Source organism: Dendrobates tinctorius, unplaced genomic scaffold (assembly GCF_039654945.1).
Source record: "Dendrobates tinctorius isolate UK_male_01 unplaced genomic scaffold, ASM3965494v1 ptg000129l, whole genome shotgun sequence".
Lineage (NCBI taxonomy): Eukaryota > Metazoa > Chordata > Amphibia > Anura > Dendrobatidae > Dendrobates > Dendrobates tinctorius.
The window spans coordinates 30,248,485-30,272,500 of record NW_027361797.1 but is presented as its reverse complement, the minus strand read 5'-3'; the positions used below and the strand labels follow the sequence as shown (position 1 = coordinate 30,272,500).

The window sequence follows — 24,016 nt, the reverse complement described above, 5'->3', positions numbered from 1 at the left end:
TTTTTTTAATGTCGCATCTCCTTTATGTAAAGTATTTGTCACCTAATGAGTTAACTTTTTTGTTGAATCTAAGTGGGTGTTATCAGAGAGTTTTCACTGGGGGCGAGTACTTTTCCCTGTAGAGTTGCTTAATCGTAAGCAGGCTTCTGAATGGATGGAGTTGATCATTTTGTATTTTTCCAACTATCATGGCGCTCACGTGACACAGTTTTCTTGGCAGAAAGACCGCTATTGATGAGCTGGGTGATGCTGTTTCTCTTTTCTTGGTAAATCATTTTCTTGGTAAATCATCCTCAAGGCTGTTCCTGGATTCGAACCAGTGACTTTTGGCTTGGGAATCAACCTAATACACTGAGCTATTAGGGAAGGTGAGATCAGGTTGTATTTTGCAGTGTAAAGGAAGAAAAAGATTTCTCCACCACTAGAGTCAAAAGCAGTAACAATGCAGTGACGTGACAAGAATCTGCCTAACTAATCATATGCTAAATAGTTGCAACCCAAATTTATGTATGAGATAGCCAAGATGATGATGTCTATAAAATGATGGTAGTCTCACTTTCGAAGCAGTAGTGGATGGCGAGATATCAGTGTAGCATGACCTCTTGCTCTGCTCATATAATGACCATATCTAAAAGGTGTTGGTCATCTGTGCTCTACTCCCAATACATTCTAATCATTCAGGAGGTTAGGCCAGACGATCAGGACTATCTGTCATACATTGCTCTAAGCTATTGTGGGGGGGGGGGGTGTTTGTTTTTTGTTTTTTTTCCCCTGTGTGTTTCTGCCTGATTATGATTGATCAGCATCATACAGGGAGAAGTACACGCCCCCAGTGGAAGCAATCTGATAACTCACTTGGACTTAACAAAAGTTTACTCATTAGGTGCAAAATACCTTGATTGCTAATATCTGCACAATGGAAAAGTGAAAATTAGAAAAAAAAAAGTTTTATTTGGCTTCTCAGCCACTATCACATCTTGTGTCCAGATCAACATGAAAAATTTGGTAAAAGCAGAGCCACTGAGCTCAGTGATTAGTTGTAGCGATGTTGCATACTGTCAATGAAACATCACCACTAAACCTACAACACAGAGGCAGCAAACCGACACTGGATCCAGATAAGGGGCATACAGTCTGATTTTTTTTTTTCCTATGAATGCTATCATTTAGAGATCACTTTTTTAAAAGTGGAAAAATCTTTCATCCCCTTTCCAACGTTGGGAGTAATAATATGCCCACGTCAGATTCTTTCCCTTTGATGTGGGCTCCGGCTCTGAATCCACATCTCTTCCGGCACATGTTAGCTGTTTGGAACAGCTGACATGTGCCTCTAACAGCCGTGGGTGGAATTGTGATCCACCCACAGCTGTTGACTAGTTAAATACCACTGTCAATCTCTGACAGCGGCATTTAATTTGCGCTTCCGGGAAGCGTACTGGAAATACTGCCTATCGGTGACCCCATCACGTGATCACACGTCACCGATGGGTTGGCATGACTGACAACCGGAGGTCTCCATCAGGCCTCTATGGTTGTCATAGCCAGATTACTATGAGCGCCGCCTGGTGGTCGTTGCTCATAGTAAGTGAGCATTTCTGCTACATACAGGTGATCTGATCATTACCTGCATGTAGCAGAGCTGATAAGACAACTGCAGCTTCTAGTCTCCCATAGAGACTATTAAAGCATGCCAAAAGTAAAAAAAAAATTTTTTTAAAAAATATAAAAAAATATAATCGTTCAATCAACCCCCTTTTCGTCCCATTCAAAATAAAACCATAAAAAAAAATTAATCAAACATACACATTTGGTATCCCCGCCGTTCAGAATCGCCTGATCTATCAATATAAAAAAAAATAACCTGATTGCTAAACGGCGTAACGAGAAAAAAAGTAAAAACTCCAGAATTATGTTTTTTTGGTCGCCACTACATTGCAATAAAATGCCATAATAGGCGATGAAAAGATCGCATCTACACCAAAATGATATCAGTAAAAATGAACATGGTAAAAAACAAAAAACAACTGTAGAATTGCACTTTTCTTTGCAGTTTCACGGCACTTGGGATTTTTTTCCCGTTTTCCAGTAAACGATATGGTAAAACCAACGGTATCATTCAAAAGTACAACTTGTCTCGCAAAAAAAACTAGCCCTCGCAAGGCCATTTTGACCAAAAAAATAAAAAAGTTATGGCTCTGGGAAGAAGGGGAGCAAAAAAACGAAAACGCAAAAATGGCCCTGGCAACAGACTTTTTTCTCTACACAGGTTGAATGTTTTCGTATGGGACCCAAAGGCCCCCATACACGTATGTATGACGGGATCGTCCGACAGTCTGTGTGTGTACTTTCCTCCAAAAAGTGTCGGCTGAAAGAAGGAACCAGACTGCTGAATTGCAGTAGCTGATCCTCCTGTTCTCCCTGGAGATTATCTGCCACTGGCGACGAGCGAGTATGCTCGTTGCTTGGGTTTGCCCGAGCATGCTCTGGTGGTCTCCGAGTATTTGGGCGTGGTTGGAGATTTAGTTTGATATGCGGCTGCTTGACAGCCTGAATGCATGTGGGAGTTCCCTAACAAACAGGCGTTCCGCACGTGTTCGGGCTGTCTAGTAGCCGCGAATCATGCAGCTGAGGCGACAGAAACTGCGTCTCTGGCACTTCCGGATACCCGAGCGTACTCGCTCACCACTAGCTACCACCAGGGATCATCTCTCTTGTAGATAACACGAGCTGAGCGGTCCTTTTTATGGAAGAGTAGAGGGGAAATGTTTGACGTAAGACTCCTTACATATTGGATTAAAGATGACCGACCGCTGCTACAAATTATTTACTGACAAGAGGAATGGTAATACCCAGTGGTCAGTTTATTCATACATTTCCAAGAGGAATAACTGAAGTAGAGCACAGTCTAGCGTCATACAAATAAGGCGCTCCAGAATTTGTTGATTTATTTCTGATTTTTTTTAGAACTGCATGTATGTAATAAAACAGACAGGAAGGAGAGGCGATCAGTCCTCTTTAAACCAAAATATGTTCCACTGGATTTCTACTCCTGTTTGTTGAAGCCATTTCTGCCCAAACGGACGGACAGTCATATCAGTAAAGGTTGGAATCTGCTTAAAATAAATCAACTTGTTCTGGGTCGCCCTCGCTGCACCCAGGGCCGTGGGGTACTCGGTACCGGGCCGGTGTCAGGGGAGATGCGTGTCACAGCAGCGGTGACCCGGTCCGTGGCCCTGGGCCCCAATATCAATGGCGGTGATGTTTGTTTGTATTGTAAAGTTTGTGACGACACCCGTGGTGTTTGGCAAGTAAGGTGGTAAGCCAACGCCGCTTGCAGATCCACTGGGACTGATGGTGTGATGCAGCTAAGATGGTATAGCCCCCCACAGGTGGAGCTGTAGTCCCAGGGCAGTGTAGGTGCAATGGATGAGTAGAGGCACAGAATGGTGTAGATGTTGATACCCAGATGTAGCGGTGCTGATGCGGGAATGAATGGAGGACACCAGAGCTTACAGTTTCTAAGCTTTACTCACAGTTCGTAGTGCACACAGGTGCCTGCTTCGGTACCGTGTCCTTCGGGGCAGAGGCCCAGCCAACCTCCAGGCAAGATAGGACTCTCCTCACCAGCACCCCGCCAACATGTGCCTTCCTGAACGACTCCTCCAATGCGCCTTTAAGGGCGAAGCACTCCAGTACTTAGTTACCCTGGAATGCCTCTCTCTAGATGTTCCTAGTCTTTACTTGTATGACAGACAGCTGTAGCCTCTCTCGGGGACTCCCTTCTCTTCCCAGCTCTCTATTCAGATGCTGTTGTGCCCCAAGTCTTGGATGGGAGTAGTGCATTTACAGCCAACTACTCCACCGGTGTCTGCTGCAGAACCATAAGTGTCCATACAACCTCGGGGACCGGGCCCTGGCCTTGCGCTGAGAACCTATAGGCAGGGTTCCTATCCAACCCACTCCTCTCTGTTCTCTTTCCTCTTCGTGCCGTACTTGTCTTTCTCTCTCTTATGGAAATGCAGGTTACAGTTCTACATCTCTCTCTCTCCTTCTCCTTCCTTTCCCGTGCCAGCTGGCTCAGGTCACTGAGGCAGCTGCAGCACTCCTTCCTCCATCACTCTTCCAGGGAACTCTCTCTCCCTCACCCACCGGTGAGACTCACCTTCTTCTCTGGGACTCACCCCAGACTGACCTGTAATTCTATCTTTCCCCTTCTTTTTATACTAACTCCACCCACCTCCCAGCACATCTCGTGTTACGAAGCAGGGTTCCACGAAGGGTGCTCTGCTACCCCCAGCCTGAAGCTGCTATGTGGTCCTACTGAACTATCCTGTGTGTGGGATGCAGGTGTTGGAGTGTGGCAAGGAGTTCCCACCTTACCTGGATGGTGGGGCACTATACCTTAGGAGAAGGTGCAGTACCTCTGTGGCGACTGAGCCTCAGGGGCGCTACAGTTCTAGTACAGAATATTGTTTAATGGTATATCAAATAAAGGTACATACGATGTAGTAATTGTTGTTCCTGCTTTTAATATATTCCTAAAGTAAATGTACTAGTCTCTATTAGGAATTATACATTTGCAGTAAGGTTCATTTTGGGCCATGAAGGAAATGCTAAAATTCCCATTTTATCTGTTCCTGTTCGGTTTAGTTTTTCTACTTCACCAGTCGCAAAAGTCTGCACCGTTGTAAGGCTATTTTCATATGTGTCAGAGGCGTCCTTATGAGATAGATGCATGGGTGCAACCTGACTGACCCCATTATAAGTCATTGGGGTCCTTACGGTGCCTCTGTTGTCTATAATGTGACAGATCTGGCTGTTTAGCCGCGCTACAGATGTGAATAGAGTCTTAAGATTGCGAGGGGTGTCTCAGTGCTGCTCGCTTCACTAATGCCTTAATGTGCCAGTAGTTGAAAGTATTTAACATCCATTTTAATCATACCATGCGGTATTTATAGGCAACCAATGGTAATAATAGTTCTGGTCTGTTTCATCTCATTTCGGAAGCAAAGTCTCTTCTAATTTTACTTATTTCCGTTGTTAAAATTGTACAGTGATATTTAAAATATGCAGTTCATAAACTAATTTTCTTTTGTAATGCATCATTTTACACCTTTCATAATTAAATTGCAGTGAAATAAAATTACATTTGCATCCAAAAAAAGAAAAAAAAAAATGGCCCGGGGGTTAAGGGGTTAAAGCTACTGCAATTGGGCAGGCCTGATTTTTTACTGTGAGACATAGCCATGACCCTGGGAAGAAGGCAGAAGTGGGTTGTCATTGCCTATCTTCTCTATTGCTACCATTTCAGGGTAAGTCACCCACTTTTTTCCAATCTCTTACATTATTTTCGCCATTATGAAATGATATTGGAATTACAGTAATAAGTGTTATATAGTGGAGTCTATATTATTTTACTCGGATCTAATTATATAAAATCACAAGGCTCCCGAACTCACAGCATAAGCCAGTCCTATGGTTCCTGAATATTATTCATTGCCTCTGCCATGATCTTTGTAGTAATGGACCCAATGGCTTATTGTCCTTGAAAACCATTCAGCAGGCAAAAACAAATTATGCATGTGTTTAGCCATTTATCATAGATAGGACTATTATGAACTTTTATTATGAGATTATATTATAATACTTGATAAAATAATGTCCAAAATGCATATAAAAATTTAATTTAAATTATACTCGGTACGAGATCAGAAAATGTTAATAAATCCGTGAATGTATAGTTTTAGTGCAATGGAAAATCCCTGGTGATGAGTGAGGTCATGTAAAGATTTTCCTTGCCCTGTCTTCCTCTCCTACATCTGGCACAGTGTTTATCCCAATGAATAGTTGTGTGTCTCTTGCAGGGTGTGATTGGCAGAGCTCGTCTGGTTAATGGACGGAGAAGGAAATGTTACAGATGGACTTGAACAATGAAAGGAAGATCTTGGAATGTTGGAAAGTCTGAAATCGAGGCAGCGGTATAGAAAAGCTCTCCGAGAACCAGAAAACCTCACATCTCTCAGTCCAAAACATGGTATTTGGTCTCATGCTCAGTTTTTGGACTCTGTAGAACTTTGGATAACTTAACTTTGGGTGAGATTATAGGTCCTAATATACCTCCTGCCATTATGAAGTGGCTCTGTAAACTTGAAGAGTCTGAAAAATTTTGGGTAAGCGTTTTCTTTTTCATAGATAATGTTCAACTCATGAAATGCTACATTTTGTAAGTTACCTAGGCTTCTTTACTGTGTTTGTGACAGGGTCTATGTTTGCCTATGCATTTAGGTGATATTCCACGTTTGGTCCCAAAGGTTATTTCTTCCTGCATTGTTGATTTTCCTGCAGATGTGACACACCGTACATCCATTTGGCTGTCCTCATTGGAGAGGCTAGCATGTACAGTATGAGGCTGCTAAGGCCAATGATTGGCTGCAAGAGCCGCCTAGATGTACGGCGTATCACCACTGCAAGAAAATCGGTAAAGGTTGTCAGGGTCCACTGGAGAACTGGGGAATTTATCAGGTGAGTCCATTTTCTTTTCTATTTTATCTCATTTCCTCCTGTTTACTTATTCCTAACAACCCATTTATCTTAACAGTCCACTGTCTTTCCTTTTAAATGGGTTGGTGGCATGATTAAGGCCAGTTTGACACTTCTGACTTCAAAGTCGGTTGTGGGTCTCCTGACCAAAGCTCAAAAGCTTCATAGGTATATAGACTGTTGAATTTGGGTCAAGAAACCTGCAGCCAGTCCATAAATCACTACTGATACACAGACTGTAAATGTCAGAAATGTGAAACCGGCCTTACTAATATATAAGTATTACAGGTCCTGCACTTGTTAGTGCTTCCTTACCACAGACTTCTTACAGTGCTGCTATTTCCAGAGGCCCCGTAGACAATGAATGGAGCGGAGATTGAGCATTCTTGCCTTGGCTCAATTTGGGATGGGTTTCTTAAGAAACCAATTACTAGGCTTCAGAGTCCTGTTCTCAAGATCACTGTCTGTACCAGCGGTCAGACCCCCAACGATCAGTAACTTACCCCCCCCAAAGTATAACCTGTGTGCTCATTTATTAGTGATTATTTTGACCAGATCACGATTTTTGTGCAGACTTTTTCCTCCTCCAAGCTGTATAAGCGTGACTGCTTATCGGATTAAACAAATGTGTATTTGTGTAATGGGGAAGGGTACGGCCAAAGGATGCAAGTCCCTTTATCAAGGTGTGCAGAATTATTAGGTAGCTTGTTTTCCTCAGGCAAAAGGGGTAGAAAAAGAGATTTAACTGATTTTGAAAACTCAAAAATTGTTACGAGTCTTAAAGAGGGATGCAGCACTCTTGATATTGCTAAAATATTGGGGCATGATCACAGAACCAGCAAAAGTATTGGCCAGCAGGGTTGCAAAAAATGTGCTGAGAAAAAAAGGTGCAGATTAACTGCCAAAAGATTTGGGAAGAATCAAAAGTGAAGTGACGAGGAACCCATTATCCTCCAGTCCTATCATATTCCTTAACTGCAACCTCCCTCGAGTGCCCAGGAGTATAAGGCGTTCAGTGCTCAGAGACACGGCCGAGGTAAGGAAGGATGAAACTGGACCACTACTGAACAAGACACAGAAGTTAGAACGTTAAGACTGGGCCAAGAAATATCTGAAGACTGATTAGTCAAAGGCTTAATAGACTGATGAAATGAGATGGACCAGATGGATGGGCCTGTAGCTGGATCAGTAAAAGGCACAGACTTCCACTCAAACGCCAGCAAGGTGGAGGTGATGAACTGCTCTGGGGTGTCATGATCCATGCTGGATCAGGACTGATAAAAAGCACAGGTAACCTTTTTTTTTTTTCTTAAGCTGTGCTTAAGTTTGGTTTTTGCCCCCAGTGGCCATTAGGATTATTGCACTGTGGTGTCGTTTGTTCTAAGTTTGCCCCCGGTGGTAGTGAGTGGCATTGCACTCTGGTTTCTTTACTTAAGTGCACATGATTATAATGCAGGTGTGATTGCTCTGGCTCTGCTATAAAAGAGTCACAGGTGTTTCAATCAGTGTTTGTGATAGTGTTCATTTCAACCATACTTGGTGGAGGAAGGAGCTGGAGAGCGTTCCTTGCAGCACTGTCTTAGCCCTGGTGTGGAAGGAGTCATCGGGGATTTCCTTGTGGCTCTGACAGAGCTTGATGGCAGCGATTCAGGAGGAGAGCTGCTTTCTGGTTGTGGACTCTGTTGCCAGGAGCAAGTGCAACAGAGTAAAGCTAAGTGGTGTTTCCTTGTTTGTGTTTTTCCTTAGTGTGTATTAGTGCAGCGGTGGGGCCAGTGCCTGCGCCACCAGCTCCCTAGCTAGGGGTAGGGTGTGCTAGGGCGACAGGTTCCTGATTGGCGCTCAGTGCGGAACCGGCATAGGGAACGTTAGGAGCGTTAGGGACACTGACTCAGGGGAGTGCAGGAGGTCTCCAAGTCCCCTTTCCCTATTGCAGGGCCCACCGTTGTAACTGTTTCCCCTTTCCCGTGTCTTGTTGTTTTAGTTACCGGCTTGCGGGCCGTGTCACACAGGACAGTATCACGTGCCGCGTCTTGTTGTTTTAGCTACCGGCCTGCGGATCGCGTCACACAGGACGGGTCATCGTGACATGGGGTATTACTAAAGATGAGCTATTGGGACCTTTTTGATTGAAGATGGATACCTAAAAACTGGCAGGCTTCAGAGTTGATTTGAAGAAATTATATTCAAGCAGTGGTACAGGAACAAGTCTACATTTTTCAAGAAAACAACATGATTTTTATGTAGAACATTGCATAACAGTCAATTCATTACGGTGAAGGAAGAGAGTAACCTCTCTGAACAGTGTCAAAGAATTGTGGTTCGTGGTGGCCAAAAATTTTATCATCAACCAATTAAGAAACTGACAGACTCCATGGATGGACCTTATGGCTATTACTGAAAAGAAGGGTGGCTATATTGGTCATTGATATTTTTGGGAAATTTATTTTGTCCATTTTGAGCTGTTTGGTTATTATTTTCACTTTAACGGGTGAAAATAAACAATTGAGATTGGGAAATTTCTGTTTTTCATTTAGTTGCATAATAATTCTGCACACACAGATATTCTCCTAAGAAAGAGAGTACCACACTTTTACTTTCTTAAATATTCAAGTTTCAGATTTATTAACCTTTTGGATTTACCAACAGCATTGTAGTTGACCAGTAACACAATCATCAAAAATACAAATTGCCTAATAATTTTGCACAGAGCGTTGATTTGTGATATCTTACTAGCATGGGAATAACCCACATTCCTCTCCCTTGTCTGACTGACCTTGATGGACATAGTCATGGCCAATAGGGTTGCCACCCTAGAAAATGTTCCAGAAAATGAAGTATTTTTCCAAGAAAATTATTGCAATTACACATTTTTGTTATACACGTTTATTTATTTTGTGTGTATTTCACAATAAAACCCGCAAAATGGGCAAAATTGTGGGCACCCTCAACTTACTATTTGGTTGCACACCCTTTCGAATAAGTAACTACACTCAATTGCACCTCTCAACTGGAATTTTGGACCACTCTTCTATTGCAAACTGTTCCACGTCTCTCATATTTGAAGGGTGCCTTTTCCGAACAGTAATTTTAAGATCTCTCCACAGATGGTCAATGGGATTTAGATCCAGAGCCATTAATTGACCACTTCAGTCCCCTGCAGTCTTTGTTTCCATCCATTTCTGGGTGCTTCTTGAAGTATATTTGGGGTCATTGTCCTGCTAAAAGACACATGACCTAGGACACAAACTCCGCTTTCTGACACTGGGTGCACTACTTTGCGACCCAAAATCCATTGGTAATCTTCAGGTTACATGATGCCTTGCACACAGTTAAGAAACCCAATTCCAGAAGCAGTAAAACAACCCTGAAACATCTTTGAACCTCCACCATATGTGACTGTAGGTACTGTGTTCTTTTCTTTGTAGACCTCATTCCGTTTTCAGTAAACAGCATATTGTGCTTTACCAAAAAGCTCTATCTTGGTTTCATCTGTCCACAAGATGCTTTCCCAGAAGGATTTTAGATTACGTACATTTTGGCAAACTGCAGTCTAACTTTTTTATGTCCATGGAGATTAGCTACAGTGCCATGGGTTTTGAACTTCTAGATTATGTTGTGCACCATGGACAAAGGAACATCAAGATCTCTGGCGATGGTCTTATAACCTTGAGATTGTTGATATTGTTCAACTATTTTGGTTCTCAGATCTTCTCTTCTCTTTCTGTTCTCCATGCTTAGTGTGACATACACAGGCACACAATGCAAAGAGTCAACTTCTCCCTTTTTTTTTCTGGTTTCTGGTGTGGTTTTCATATTGCCCATGCCTGTTCCTTGCCACAAGTTATCTACCCACATTTTTTTGAAAGGTGCCAACATATGTAATCGCAATAATCTTCTGGGAGAAATACTTCATTTCTGGAACAATTTCATGGGTACCAACACTTTCGGCCATGACCGTATGTTAGCTGTACTAACCATGTAGGATAAGCCCCTTCTACATAAAGTGTTTATTACATAGACATTTTGGCAGCTTTTCTATTACATGAATACATGACTATGTGGCTGTTACAGTAAGTGCAGGGTGTAGTCTTCCCTGGAGATCGTCCATTGTTGGCGACTCTGTGTGAGTAAAATTCATCAGGAAATGTCTGATTGCTTATACTATAGCTGCAACATTGAAAAAAAGGACAGGTCTCCGTGACTTTTTTGGGAACATACACAGTGCTCTAGAGATCACATCCTCATAGATGATAATGGTGATTTGTTCTTTTGGTGAAATTCACAGATGGAACATATCAGTGAAACATGGACGTCTGAATCAGGCCTGTATCATAGCTGTTCGCAGGCTTGTGTAGAAGCAGGATTCTAGCTATTCATTGTAATACTTTAATATTGGTTAATAAACCGTATTTGTTTAGCTTAAACCATAAAACAAGAGCGAGATAATGACAGGGAGCAAGTGTAATAATCCTTCCCCAGACACAATCTACCGCATGTCATTGCTATGGTGAATGGTTAACTGATGGCTATGTTGTATACAGTCGGCAGCTACTCTCGAGTCTGGAGCCGGAGATGATGATGATGATGAAGGCTGTATTTGGGGAATTTGCAGGCATTGTGTGACAGATTTAGGCCTCATTCAAACATCCGTGTGTCACGGAAGAGATCTGTTTTTTCCTGTACACATTATGGTCTATGTATGGGGTGGTTCACATGTCTTGTGTTTTCGAGTCATGACATGTCCAATTTTGATCCAAGTCATGGGTCAAACTCCCTCATTCAAGTGAAAAACTCGGTCCCCACTCTGATGACCTACTTGTTGCACCCTAGTGCTGGCCGTTATTCACATTAGTCGGATAAGAGAAGTTTGAAAAACCTCCATCACTTTTTGTGCGTTCAAAAATAAAAACTGATGAAACACTGATTTTTTTTTTTAAGACGTTTTTGGACTGGAAACTCCAAATCGTCCTCCAAATCTCAAAACTTTGATTTTCTTTTCAGCGAAAAGACTCTGTGTACATTCAGCTTTAAAATGGACACACTGACCAAACAACAATGAAAATGTATCCATTTGTTCACAGAAGAAAAAAAATTTGGACATTCGCATGAAAAATTATACTAGTGATTGACCAATGCCACTAAACGACAATTATTAATAATCTGAACTCTCACTACGCGATGTAATATATTGGTTGCTTGTTCTTGCAGGATGTAAACCAGACTTGGCACACACATAATCCTGACTTCTCCTGGTGCTTCCACAATACGATCCTTTACTGGATACCCTGTTTTTACCTATTTGCCTGTTCACCACTTTACATGCTCTACCTACGGCGACATGGACGAGGCTACATCAGGCTGTCTCTTCTCTGTAAAGCAAAGACTGTAAGTACTGTAAACTGTCGTGCAGTCTTGTGGGGTCATCTTACTTCTTGGTTTATTCTACCATCATGAATGAACATACACGTGATTTATTATCCCTCTTTGCATATTGTTTTGAAAACTTTCATATACAGTAGGTACGGAAAGTATTCAGACCCCTTTTTAATTTTTTACTTAATGAGAAAAAAATGAACTTTTTTATATTGCAGCCATTTGGTAAACTCAAAAGTTATTTTTTTTTTCTCATTAATGTACACTCTGCACCCCATCTTGACTGAAGAAAACAGACATTTTTGCAAATTTATTAAAAAAGAAAAACCGAAATATCACATGGTCATAAGTATTCAGACCCTTTGCTCAGACACTCATATTTAAGTCACTTGCTGTCAATTTCCTTGTGATCCTCCTTGAGATGGTTCTACTCCTTCATTGGAGTCCAACTGTGTTTAATTAAACTGATAGGTGTATGCCTTTACAAATCAAGTCCTGTCTATATAAGACCTCACAGTGCATGTCTGACCAAATGAGAATCATGAAGTCAAAGGAACTGGCCAAGGAGCTCAGAGACAGAATTGTGGCAAGGCACAGATCTGGCCAAGGTTACTAAATAATTTCTGCAGTACTTAAAGATCCTAAGAGCACAGTCGCCCCAAATCCTTAAATGGAAGAAGTTTGGGACCACCAGAAGTCTTTTTAGACCTGGCCGTCCAGCCAAACTGAGCAATCGTGGGAGAAGAGCCTTGATGAGAGAGGTAAAGAAGAACACCAAGATCACTGCGGCTGAGCTCCACAGGTGCAGTAGGGAAATGGGAGAAATTTCCACAATGTCAACTATCACTGCAGCTCTCCACCAGTCAGGCCTTTATGGCAGAGTGGCCTGAAGGAAGCCTCTCCTCAGTGCCAGACATATGAAAGCCCGCATAGACTTTGCTAAAAATCACATCAAGGACTCCCATGAGAAGTAAGATTCTCTGGTCTGATGAAACAAAGTTAGAACTTTTTGGTGATAATTCTAATCAATATTTGTGGAAAAAAAGAGGCCCTGATAATCGCCTGTACAATACAATCACAACAGTGAAACATGGTGGAGGCAGCATCATGCTATGGGGTGTTTTTCAGCTGCAGGACAGGATGTCTGGCCAAGTACAGAGATATCCTGGATGAAAACCTCTTCCTGAGTGCTCTGGACCTCAGACTTGGCTGAAGGTTCACCTTCCAACAAGACGATGACCCTAAGCACACAGCTAAAATAACAAAGGAGTGGCTTCAGAATAACTCTGTGACCATTCTTGACTGGCCCAGCCAGAGCCCTGACCTAAACCCAATTGAGCATCTCTGGAGAGACCTGAAAATGGCTGTCCATCAACGTTCACCATCCAACCTGACGGAACTGGAGAGGATCTGCAAGGAAGAATGGCAGAGGATCCCCAAATCCAGGTGTGGAAAAACTTGTTGCATCATTCCCAAGAAGACTCATGGCTGTACTAGCTCAAAAGGGTGCTTCAACTCCATACTGCGCAAAGGGTCTGAGTACTTATGACGATGTGATATTTCAGTTTTCCTTTTTAATAAATTTGCAAAAATTTCTACATTTCTGTTTGCCAGTCAAGATGGGGTGCAGAGTGTACATTAATGAGGAAAAAAATGAGCTTTTTTGAATTTACCAAATGGCTGCAATGAAACAAAGAGTGAAAAATTTAAAGGGGTCTGAATACTTTCTATACCTACTGTATATAAGTATACATTTTTAGTATGGAAAAGAATGTGGGTCCAGAAATAATTCTGATAGGTACATCATAAGATTTTTGACACCCTGCCAGAAGTGTTAGTCCTATATAAGCATAAAGTTAATCTCATGAGAGATTTTTCCAACTTTTGTTTGTTCTAGAAGCAATAAATCTTCCTTCTAAGTTTGACACATTCCTCCTTCTTTTGCGGTCAGGTAATCTAGTACTATAGTATGTTGGTTAGTAACTATGATTAATTATCTCTGTATTGTATTAGTTTCATTAAGAACTTCAAGAATCTGGAAAATCTGATCGTCCAGGTAGTCGGTAGCTTCCACTAATTTATCCCACAGTTGTGTTATGAAGGGGTATATTAGCATACTACTGAATATTTTATTTGTTATCCCCATTTCTACTAGATGCGGCCTACCATTTGGCTTATTGTCTGCAGCCCTTCTATACAAGGTGTGAATTGGAACTGCTGCAGTGTCTATTTTACTATGAGGAACTATGAAAGTGGCTGGTGTCAGTTTAGCAAGAGTGCAAACCCCTCTTATGACCGGGCTCACCCACCTGTAAGCACGATGTCCGCAAACCAAAAATACCCCGTCAGGGAGAACACAAACGTGACCAGGGGTCTGTATACATTGGTATAAACTCAAAAGTCCTGACCTACTGTAGGCTTATGGGCACACCAAGTATTATTCATTTGTTTTCCACTTATACCAGATGTACATTTACCCCTTTCTTTCCTTATTATTTTACCCGTAGATGATTTACAGCCTTCAACACCATCTTGGTACACCGTCTCATTAACCTGTGTTTGATCATGAGTGTATATGCGGAAGCAATTATTGTCCTCACCACAGGTGTCTGCTCCAGTGTGTTGAAGACTGAACCACAGTCCATCATTGGGAATAGGGTCTGAGTGAGGGATTTCAGTCCTCCTCCTGGCGACCATATTTCCGACATCTGAGTCATATTCCCGCCACCACATTTGTACCTTTAGGCCGCGTTATATTAAACTGAAACCAGGGATTAGCGGCCCATTCGACTATAGCCAATGAGGCAGATATACCATGGGGCACACCTAGATTGAGTCCAAGTCTCATTGTTTATGCAGTGTGGGGTTAATACCTTCCATGGCTCCAGAGGTAAGGCTAAGTACGGCATAGTCCTCGCAGATACAGGGCTGTGTGTACAGATCCAACAGTCCTTCAGTTTCTGTCCTTCCATGTCCTTTATAAGAAGAGCATGATGCCGAATAAGTTTGTTGTCCCAATCAGCATTTAAGAGTTTGTCCTGTGTCTCTGTAGAGTGCAGTAATCCTGTCACTGCCAGCAAGGTGATGAGGAGTACAGTCATTCTGCTGATGACAGGACCTTCTTGCAGTGACTGGCGTGGATCCAGGTGGGCTTTCCCTCAAGTTTTACTGAGGTGGATGTGGTCAGCTGGACTTGGAAGGGGCCGTCAAATTGTGGGTCCAGGCTCCTTCTCACGTGTCTGCATATCCTGTGTAGAATCATCAGCTGATACACATCTGCACTGGCATTAGGATCTGGAATGTATGAGAACACATGTTTACGCACCACATTAAGTCTTTCCTGCAAGGCCTGGAGGTAGGCTGTCATAGCACCGTGTTGCATTTGTAGCACCTGTGGGAAGTACAGACCAGTCTTTGGTGCACTGCCAAACAGGACTTCAAAGGGAGACAAGCCTGTCTTTCTATTTGGAGTGTGTCTGACTGAAAAGAGTGCAAGAGGCAAGCACTCTACCCAGCTCTTTCCTGTGTCTGCCATGGCCTTTTGAATTTTCAGTTTAAGTGTCCCATTTAGTCTTTCCACTTTCCCACTACTTTGTGACCTATATGGTGTATGAAATGTTTGCTGTACCCCGGGGCCTGCATGACTTCCCTCATTATTTCTCCCGTGAAGTGTGTACCCCTATCTGTTTCTGTGGCTTCTGGGACACCATACCTGCAGATCAGTTCTTTCATCAGTTTGTCTGTAGTCATTTTAGCATTTGCACATTTTACCGGATAGGCTTCCGGCCAACCAGAGAAGAGATCTACACATACTAGGACATTTGCATACACTCCTACCTTGGTAGCTGTATGTCGTCAATCTGCAGTCTCTGAAACGGGTAGAGAGGCCTAGGTGTCGCTTTCTTAGTGACTTTTACTGTTTTATCTGGGTTGTGCTGTGCACAGATGAGGCATGATTGTACAAGTTTCGCGGCTGCGTAACTGAAACCAGGAGCGATCCAGAAGGCATCTACCATGGCACACATGTGACTTTTTGAGGTGTGAGTGGGGTCATGTGCTGTTTGCGCCATGATTGGGAACAGGGACTTTGGTGGGCACAATTTATCCTTATTCTCCCATACTCCATTTGAGTTCAGCTCCGCTCCCAGTCTCCCCCCGGTGTACCTTCTCTGTTTGGGCAGCCTTTTGCCGGAGGGATTTCAGGACATCTAAACCCAATGTGGCTGGAATACGCTGACTCCCCGCCACCATCCACTGCTCTCTCTAGGCCGCCTTGTGCTACTTTAGCAGCCTCGTTCGCCCTTCTGTTGCCCTCTACCTCCACGGAGTCACCTTTGTGTGTACTTTTACCTTGACAATGCCAATCTGGATTGGTAACATCAATGCCTCCATCAATTGTTTCACCAGCTCGGCATTTTTAATGGGCTTCGAATCTGTGAAAATATTAGCGACTTTACCTGCAGCGGCTCTACACGCCTCTGTGAGTGCCTTCAACTCTGCCTCCTGCGCCGACATGTGAGGAGAGAGTGGTTCCGCTCGGATTACCTCATGTGAGGATACTACTGCATATCCTGTGTAGAATCATCCATCCTGGTGGTATCTGGAGCCATCTACAAAAAAGAAACTCAAAGTCTGCATTAGGAACATGTTTTTCATGAACGTGTGCAAACCCAACTGTCTCCTGACTCATCAGTTCTATGCAGACATGTTCATGCGTCATGTCAATGTATCCTTCCTCACTCACTAATACGGTCACCAATTCCCCCTTTTCTGAATCCACAGGCAGGAGGGTGGCTGGATTCAGAACGTTACATCTTTTGAGGGTGACATACTCAGGAATTAGTAGAGCACACTCAAGTCGGAGCTGTCTGGCCATAGACAGATGTTTTGGTTGAACTTGTACGAGTATGGCATGGATGTCATGTGGGGGAATAGATTGTCAAAAGAAACGTCAGTGTGATCTCACATGCCTTTCCTAGTAGTAGTGCAGCTGCTCCTACCGTACAGACACAATCAATTTTGTGTGAGGTCCCGGGTCTGATGACAAGCAGTCATAAAGTGGTTGGAATATTTGTGAAGCGGACCTTATCCAAGGCCTACTGTAGGTCACTAAACCTAGGAAAGTGCATAGATGCTGATGTGACCTGGGTAGAGGGAGATCTTGAATTGCCTGTTTCCTGTCAGGTGTCTGGTACCTTCGGCAATATAATGTCCCAACAAATGTCACCTTTTGTTTGTAATACTGTAGTTTGTCACGTGAGACCTTGCAACCCTTAGGGTCATCCACGTACTGTAATAGTACAATCAGCGGATGAGGTGATTGCCACTACTCAAGGATCCCTGCCATTGCTGCTGAATAGATGGCAGGGGATTTCTTTCCCCCTTTGTGGGAGGACTGTCCAACAATATTGTTCACCTTTATGAGTAAAGGAGAAAGATACTGACAGTCAGGGTGCAGGGGTACAGAGAAGAATGCACCTGCTAAATCAATGACTGTGAAACATTTTAACATCACTGGGATCTGTGACAGTATTGTGTGTGTGTTAGGGACGATTTGAGGTCACACTCACTGTATCATCATTAATAGCCCTTAAGTGATGAACCTTTCTGTAAGTGTCAGCAAACCCTTGAGTCCCTTTTTTCTTAATGGGATACAAAGTGGTGTCGCAGGGGGAAGATCTTTGCAGTCCAGGGGGGGTTTCTTTGCACCAGAACCCCTGCCTTAACATACTCTCTAATATCTCTGCTCAAACATGTAAATCAACAGCCGCGGAGACACCATCACATGTTTCTCAACGCAAGCAATGACTAGCCAGGTCTTTCACCGGGAAGGAACAACCACGGGAAGGGCAGTCTCCAATGAAGGAAACCACCTATGCCAAAACATGGTATCCATCCACAGACAGCTGTTTCGGGGTATTGCCCCTCATCAGTGTGGAGTAGGAAACTGCGTTGAGAAACATGTGATGGTGTCTCCGCAGTGTTGGATGTTGATCTCCATGAGGTCACTCATCCTCATTTTCACAGTCTTTTTACTAGGCATTGCTCCTACTAGCCAGTTTCCTACTCCACACTGATGAGGGGCAATACCCCGAAACAGCTGTCTGTGGATGGATACCATGTTTTGGCATAGGTGGTTTCCTTCATTGGAGACTGCCCTTCCCGTGGTTGTTCCTTCCCGGTGAAAGACCTGGCTAGTCATTGCTTGCGTTGAGAAACATGTGATGGTGTCTCCGCAGTGTTGGATGTTGATCTCCATGAGGTCACTCATCCTCATTTTTGTAATATCTCTGCTCGGGGCAATTGATTTGGCTAGGCTCAAGGGGTATTGCTTAAAACAAGGAGGAGTGGCTCCTTTTTTTTTTTTTTTTTTTTTTTTTTTTTTTTTTTTTTTCAATTTAATCATGACAGGGTGAATGGGCAACCGACCCACATCATTTTTCCCCCCTTGCCCAAACAGTGTCTGGCACCTGTCCCATTTCTTCATCCCCAGGCATTTTGGTGTCAGGTGTTAGTTTCACCGCTTTTGTCATATACACCATTGCCGCAATCTTACACAAATGTTTATCTGAGAGGCGACTTGTGACTGTAATACCCTCAGGAGAGTACTGTATGATGGCCGGGATTGCACTCAGCACATCTGCTCCCAGTAAATTCATAGGAGTATTGTCACTAACAATAAGTTTTGTAAGTACCACAATTCCAGCACCTCACTGTTTCTATGTCCTTAGGTCCCTTATTACGTCTCCACTTTTTTCCTTGTGCTCCAGCATACATGACAGGTCGTCTTATTGTCCTTGTTTGCTCAACTTCTTTAGCTACCTTAAGGAGGTCTTTTCGGATCTACATATCTCTATTCAGGTCTGGCTGTCTGTACTGCGTCTCGTAAGTATTTGCTCATACCGTCAATGAATGCATTCACCAGTATTCTAACATCAAGTGGGTTTATGCAAATGTACCCCATGTCTGCCCATTTCAGCTGTAACCATCCAAAGTACATCTCTACCCTCTCTCTCCTTTTTGCTGTGTCACATTAGTAAGGAGTACGGACTGCTCTGATTGTTCCACTGTAGCCCATTGTCTTAGTGACTCACAGTACGTCTCCCCAGACCGTGCAGATTTATCATCCATGCCCCAAGCCTGATTCTTTGTCACATCTGTGTGTGTCTTAATTATATGTCTTAGTGCGTCACCTGCCTTTAAACTCACCAACCTCTCTAGGTCTGCCCAGGTACACTTATATGTCTGCTGTATTTCCTTTATGTGTCTGTAAAACGGGAATGATTGGTCCTCAGGGTCAGGCAACTGCTTCAACAAAGCTAGCTGGTCAGAGGGGCTCCAGGGATAATACACCTGCATCTTTCTTGTTCTAGTCACACTTCTAGGTCCTGATGGGGATGGTCGTCTGATGTCTACTGTCAGCTTACTCCTCGAAGGTCAATGTCCCCACTACCCACTATCCACACTATTGTCAGCTTCTTGTGATCTTGTCTGGATAGGATTTAGTGCAATTCGCTTAGGTCAGTAGCACAGGTCACACAAGTAGCTATTCAGTCTGGGTTTGTCTGAGTCTGATCACAGTGTTTACAAGTCCATCTGTTTTGACTGGGTCTCTGGTTACACTTTGTCAATCAAAACATTCATAATACACCTTCCACACTGCTGCACATTCATTCTCAAGCATCATTTATTCACTTGCTATTTTCTTCTCTTGTCTGTGCCTTTTTGTACATCCAAACATTCACACTCTGGTATTTTTGCCTTTCAATATTGGTCCCACTTGTTTTCACTGCTTCCTTTCTTCTCTGTCTTTTACAATTTGCATAGCTGTCTTGGATCCCATTGGGGTCACCGACTGTACACAGAAAAAGTTGCCATGGCTTCAACCTTTTTCTACCGACAGCTCACCTTTATTCTGAAATGCCCCTCTAGTGTGCCTAACCATATCTACGGGCGGCCACACGTAGCAAGTCAGAGTGAGCCTGCCAAGGTGTAGCAGGAAGGCTCCTTGCCTCTCACCCGGTAGACCTACAGGATGTAACGAGAAGGCTCTCTGCCTCTCACCCGTTAGATCAGCTGGCTAGAAGGAATAGGCCTTTTTCCCTCCAGCCCAGCTCCATGGATTGTTGTGGGAAGGCTACTTCAACTTTAGACAGCTCACCTTTATTCTGAAATGCCCCTCTAGTGTGCCTAACCATATCTACGGGCGGCCACACATGGCAAGTCAGAGCGAGCCTGCCAAGGTATATCCAGAGGGCTCCTTGCCCTCGCCTCTCACCCACAACAAAAAAACCCGCTGACTAAAGTAAGAAGGCCCAGGTGTGATAGGCCTCTGACCTACTTTATCAGCCATACAGTCGGCTACCTCCTTTGTTGATCCACAATTTGCTATACAAATCAATCACACAACTAGAAGCAGGTTCAAAACACATTAATGACCAAACAAACACATCAATGAACAAACAATCACTTACAATTTCCTTCTAAATTAGGCACCATATTTTACTTTCAATCTTTCAACTTACAAAATTTCATTCCACTTCAATTAAGTACTGTTGCTTTAAAATGCACAAATCTTTCAGCGCGTACCTTATGGATAGAATTACAGAGAATTTTGAGCACAGCTCACACTCAGCAGAGATAAGAGCGAAGGGAGAAGAAAAACTGCGCAGCGGCATCAATCCCCCTCCCATCAGAATGCAGCGTCCTACACAGAATTCCGTAGTTCTTTAGACTTATCAAAATCAATTTCTACAAAGAAACTCAAAATCACGGGAATTCACTGTAAGAGCAGATAACTGTATAATGAGATTAACTGAGTCTTGCCCTTTTTCTGGCCAAATGCATTCAGGAAACTTTACAATGTAATGCCACATATAACACGAGCTATATCATTACTCAATTCATTCAGTCTCAGATGTAGATTTGAAATATCTATAACGCATCTGTCCGGGATTCCACCACAACTAGAAAGGTAACAAATCTCTTGACACAAAAATGATGTGTGATGATTCATTCATACGTGCTCATTCAGGGATTTTTTATACTCAATTACTCATCTCTCATCTTCAGAGGTTCTCATAGACATATATACAAGGATTCACCCAGCCTGACTATTTTGCACTTTGGATTTGATTGACACTTTTTTACCTACAGCAGTGTCCACTGACTCTCCGAGAGCACCAAAGCCAGCTTCTTAAACAACAAGAAACATTGAAAACCAGAGCAACCAAAAACCACAGCCTTATACAAATTTACTGCCAATCCAAAATAACCACTGCACCGAGTCTCTCCCAGACTTTGTGCTACACAGTACACCAGTACACAACCAGTTAGTATATTAGTATGTTGCCAGAACAGTTTAACAGATAATACAGATGACAACTATTATCTTATTACTCTATTATTCAACTCTCATACAGACATACTCACCACTCACTGGTGATGTGGGTTCTTTTGAACTGTGTTTGTACAGTCTTACCCAGAGATATGTAGACATCCTTAGAAAGGTTGCAGATGCAGAATCAATATAAGAATAAATGTTCTCACCTGCTGCAGCCTGGATTCTGCATTTTCAACCTCCCAGGATGCTCCCACATACGGATTCTGAATAGGCTGGTTTCCACGGTCCCCGTTGGGCGTCAAAAACTGTCGTAGCTGCTTTTGTTCTGACCAAGCGTCAGCTGTGCCAGATCACCAGTGAGTCCGAATTACCAGGTTTTTCGCCCTTTCTGTTGCAAGTGCTTGGAGACAAAGAGACTTCAACACACAAGCCGTGGTCAAATCACTTTATCTGACGTAATGAAATACAAGGAATGTTTTTATACCATTTACAGCAATATGTGACTCTATGGCGCTCATTTGGCCCCCACCATCACCTCAGGGTCGTACCTTGTTTACAATGTACCCAGAACACGTTGTTGAGAACACATATGATAACAAGTATAGTTTCCTTGAAGACAGAGACTAGTAGTCTACATAAGAATAACACATAGCAATAATAAGGCAAAAGGCAATTGAAATCTTAAAGGCAATTAAAGGGATATAAAGGCAAACCATTAACTCTTCTATATCACCCCCATCCTGGATCTGCTCCCACCCACCTTTCCTACAGCACCTACCCAACATTCCTACAGTCCCTATCCCTATTCCCTTTTGTACACTTGCTTTGGCAAAACTAATGTGTATTTAGTCCTGCCAATAAAGCTTCTTTGAATCTTGAATCTATATAGATGTTACATAGCATTTGTTAAAGTCGTACTTCTTTGTTAAATGTACCTTGGTTTAAGCTATTTTTGAGAACATATAACTTTTTTGTTTTCTCATCACTTTTCTACTCAGCGGTTTGTTGATTTAATTAGATCAGTCGTGCATAACTTTGTTTCTCTTTGTTCAGTCAACTGTATGGTTTTTTTTTAAGCCATTATAGAGAACCTTGACCGATTTGTCGCTTTTGCCAACTACACCACGTGTACATCACTCAGTAGGGTTCATGGACGGAGTTGATCTGTGTTTTTGTTTTTATTTAAGAATGGATAACAAGTTTAGAAGACTGGGGAGGGGAAGAAGTGTCCTATAAGTGGAGAAGGAAGACGATTTGTATGGCTTAGACATATTATAAATTTAATTCTATTTGTAGGTACTATTGATTTGTGCAATCTTTGCTCACAGTTCCTTTTTCAGCTGGCCATACTCGGCGGTGTTCACCAGGGCACTATGGGGTAGTAAAGAAGTTTTCCAGTCATGTCATGTATTCATCACATTTTGCCCTCATATCTCAATTTTTAATGTAATTTTTATCAAAACCTGCAATGTTTTACCTCTGTTTTGTCATATACGGTGTCGTTTATCTTTGCACTTTTCACTATTCCCTTTCATACTAGACTCTGTCTGCTCAGTTCTTTCTGCTTGTTGAGATGGTTATTGTCAGTCACTGCAACTTGCTGTGTGACAACTAAAATGGGATCCAGCTTTATTTATGAGGAAGGCATCCTCCTTCCTACACATACACGAGTCCGTCAATAAGGGTAGAGGTGAACACCCCATAATGAGTACATTGGACTCATGTCTATCAAAAAGGACCTGTCTCCACTTTATGCTGAAATTACGAAGGGCCACGTAGCCAGGTGATAGATCCACTTTAACCACAGGATTCTCCGTGCCAGCAGAGATAAAGCGCTAAGTAGTCAAAGTAGGTAGTAAATGAAATGTGTAAAGTCGGCACAGCGTTAGTCACATCCAAGCTGTTGTACGATTTCACTCTGGCACTTTAGAGACAAGGGGTGTCCCAGTCCGTGTGCTGTAGTGTGGGGCTGTCCTCCCGGCTGCATCTCCTGCTCCTTCATCTTTTATTGCCATTAATCCCATCCAGGCCCACTACAAAGCGCAGCATTGTAGAATCTCTCCATATGATCTGGCTCTTCTCCTCTCTCTCTCTTACCAACAATGGCGGTGGTCTGTTCACCTCAGGATGTACTCTTACAGAACCCCGCTCTTCCCTGGGTGGCTCTACTTCTGCCTTTCTTGATGGTTTTCCAGCTGTCTCTGCCTGTTCTCCATTGACTTGCTGCAACAGGCGTGGTTTGTTTTTCTTTTGTCTCGCCCATTGGAGGTGGGCACTACTCACTATCGCTCGCCTCGCTGGAGAAGTCTCTTCCTGGGCTTGATGTATTTTTGTGCTGTTTCTCTTCAGGTAAACCCACGATGGGCAGGTCAATCTAGCCATTTTGCGCCACTCAACGCCATGTTATCATCGGTGTTTGGCGCCATCTTTGTTTTCACTTAATTCTTAGCTGCGTCTATCAAGTTTTCTTTGATCGATCCTGCCAACTGCGACAAATGTAAAGTGCTGCAGAGCGGTAGTCGCAACCGAGCTGCTGCCTGGTTTCGCTCTGGCACTTTACAGACAAGGGGTGTCCCAGTGTGCTATAGGATATGGGGTGCATCACACTCGCTTGTAGGCCACAGGTGTCCGCTGCCTCCAGGTCTCCGTCCTCAGACTCCACCACACACAATGCATGGGATACCAAGTTCTTTGTAACAGTAAAACTTTTACTAAGAAGTCCAAGTTCATCAGGTGGGATGGGGCAATTCACACTTGTTT

At 43.1% G+C, this 24,016-nt stretch overlaps 1 protein-coding gene across 1 annotated transcript in view; it reads left to right on the top strand.

The window, feature by feature from the left end:
* LOC141047691 (multidrug resistance-associated protein 1-like) overlaps positions 1 to 24,016 on the top strand; it is a 164,572-nt gene that overhangs the window by 2,280 nt on the left and 138,276 nt on the right. Inside the window, exons 2-3 of the mRNA XM_073542906.1 lie at positions 5,865 to 6,170; positions 11,749 to 11,925. Of these exons, the coding sequence (XP_073399007.1) occupies positions 6,129 to 6,170; positions 11,749 to 11,925 (219 nt within the window). The 5' untranslated portion in view covers positions 5,865 to 6,128. The remainder of the gene's footprint in view (positions 1 to 5,864; positions 6,171 to 11,748; positions 11,926 to 24,016) is intronic.